This window comes from Marmota marmota, unplaced genomic scaffold (assembly GCF_001458135.2).
Source record: "Marmota marmota marmota unplaced genomic scaffold, marMar, whole genome shotgun sequence".
NCBI lineage: Eukaryota > Metazoa > Chordata > Mammalia > Rodentia > Sciuridae > Marmota > Marmota marmota.
The window spans coordinates 1-1,402 of record NW_026000993.1 but is presented as its reverse complement, the minus strand read 5'-3'; the positions used below and the strand labels follow the sequence as shown (position 1 = coordinate 1,402).

Below are 1,402 nucleotides of genomic sequence, written 5' to 3'. Positions count from 1 at the left end.
GAAGATAAAGATGGTATTTTTAAAAATGAAACATACAAGAGAGATTCAAAGGACTTCTCTATTTTAAATAAAGTAATATTTATTCAATAAATATTTATTGGACACATTGATCTGAATATGTAACAATTCATACAGATTTTATTGATTTTTTTTTTCAGCCACATGATTCTGAACTTCCTTAGCCAATTTTTCAACCAACATTGTTTGTTGTAGCTGCTCTTCCTTTTCAATCTTCTGTAACAAAATAATTCGGTCAGCCTTCAATCCAAAGATTCAGGAATATGGATGGCTTTGATTAGTGATAACTCTGATGTGGTCTATGAACCTAGAGAGGGTTGAGTGTTTTCCCTGCAACCCCAGACAGGAGCTGCCACAGACCTGCCCACTTCCTGTCTGGGGTGCCCGTTCCCTTCCTTGGTCCCTACAGCAGGTGGCTGTCTCAGGCAGACCCTGGGTTTTTGTGCACCTCCCTCCAACAGTCCTCCCACTGTGCCATCTCTCAGTGCACAGAAATACACCGCTGAGTCCCCCAGCTGTGAGGCTGAGATGACAAGCTGGATGGATTTGCTTGCCTTCTGCAAATTCACTGAGTAGCGACCTTCTGTGGCATTTTGCTGGGTGTAAGAGTTCTGAAGGATGAGGAAGACCATCTCCCCACTGCTGGGCTGCTTGTACCAGAGGAGACCATAACTTGTCTCACTGGTGTCATAGGAGCAGAGCAGGGTCACAGCCTCCTTCTCTTGCACCCACATGGCTGGCTGGGCCTGAGTCACCTTCTGGGCAAAACTGGATCCTGAAGGGAAAAGGACAGAAACAGAAAGTTAGGACAAATGGTTGGGGGAAAAAAAGTGCACTTTTACACATTGCTAACCATCCCTCCAAAGTCCCTTTAAGGCTACCCAATGCCCCAGTCCCTTGGTCACAGAGAAGGCCCCTTCCCATAGGCATCATCCTTACCTAGCCACATGGACATCATGACCAGCTTCAGCAGCCTGGACAGCATCATGTTTGCCTTCTTCCTTCAGAAGAAATTCTTCTTCAACTTCAGGGCTCTGCACTGGGAGGGGAGCCTGACAGGGGGAGGGAGGAACCACTGGGCTCCAAGCTGCTGCTGCTCCTGAACAGGAAACAGAGGCTTCCTGGGGCAGAAAGTAGGTGTGGGTCTTGTCAAACATTTCAGTGTCCTAGCTGATGATCTCACCAACCCAGACTCTCTTCTTAATTTAATTCTTAATTTAACAATATTTGTTCTGAGTAATTGCAGCTAGGGAGGAGGGCAGGGAGAGGAAGTTGGAAACCGGGTACCTGTTCAATAGTGGGATTGGGAGGGAAAGCATGGGAGGAATAGATGAATTCTAGATAGGAAAGAGGGGTGGGAGGGAAAGGAAGGGGGCAGGGGATT

At 46.9% G+C, this 1,402-nt stretch overlaps 1 gene segment (V, D, J or C); it reads right to left on the bottom strand.

Moving 5' to 3' along the window:
• Window positions 1-226: 226 nt before the first annotated feature.
• On the bottom strand, window positions 227-1,124 carry LOC125614546. The segment is given in 2 exon segments: window positions 227-793; window positions 958-1,124. Coding segments are annotated over 2 exon segments (525 nt in total).
• Window positions 1,125-1,402: the final 278 nt, after the last annotated feature.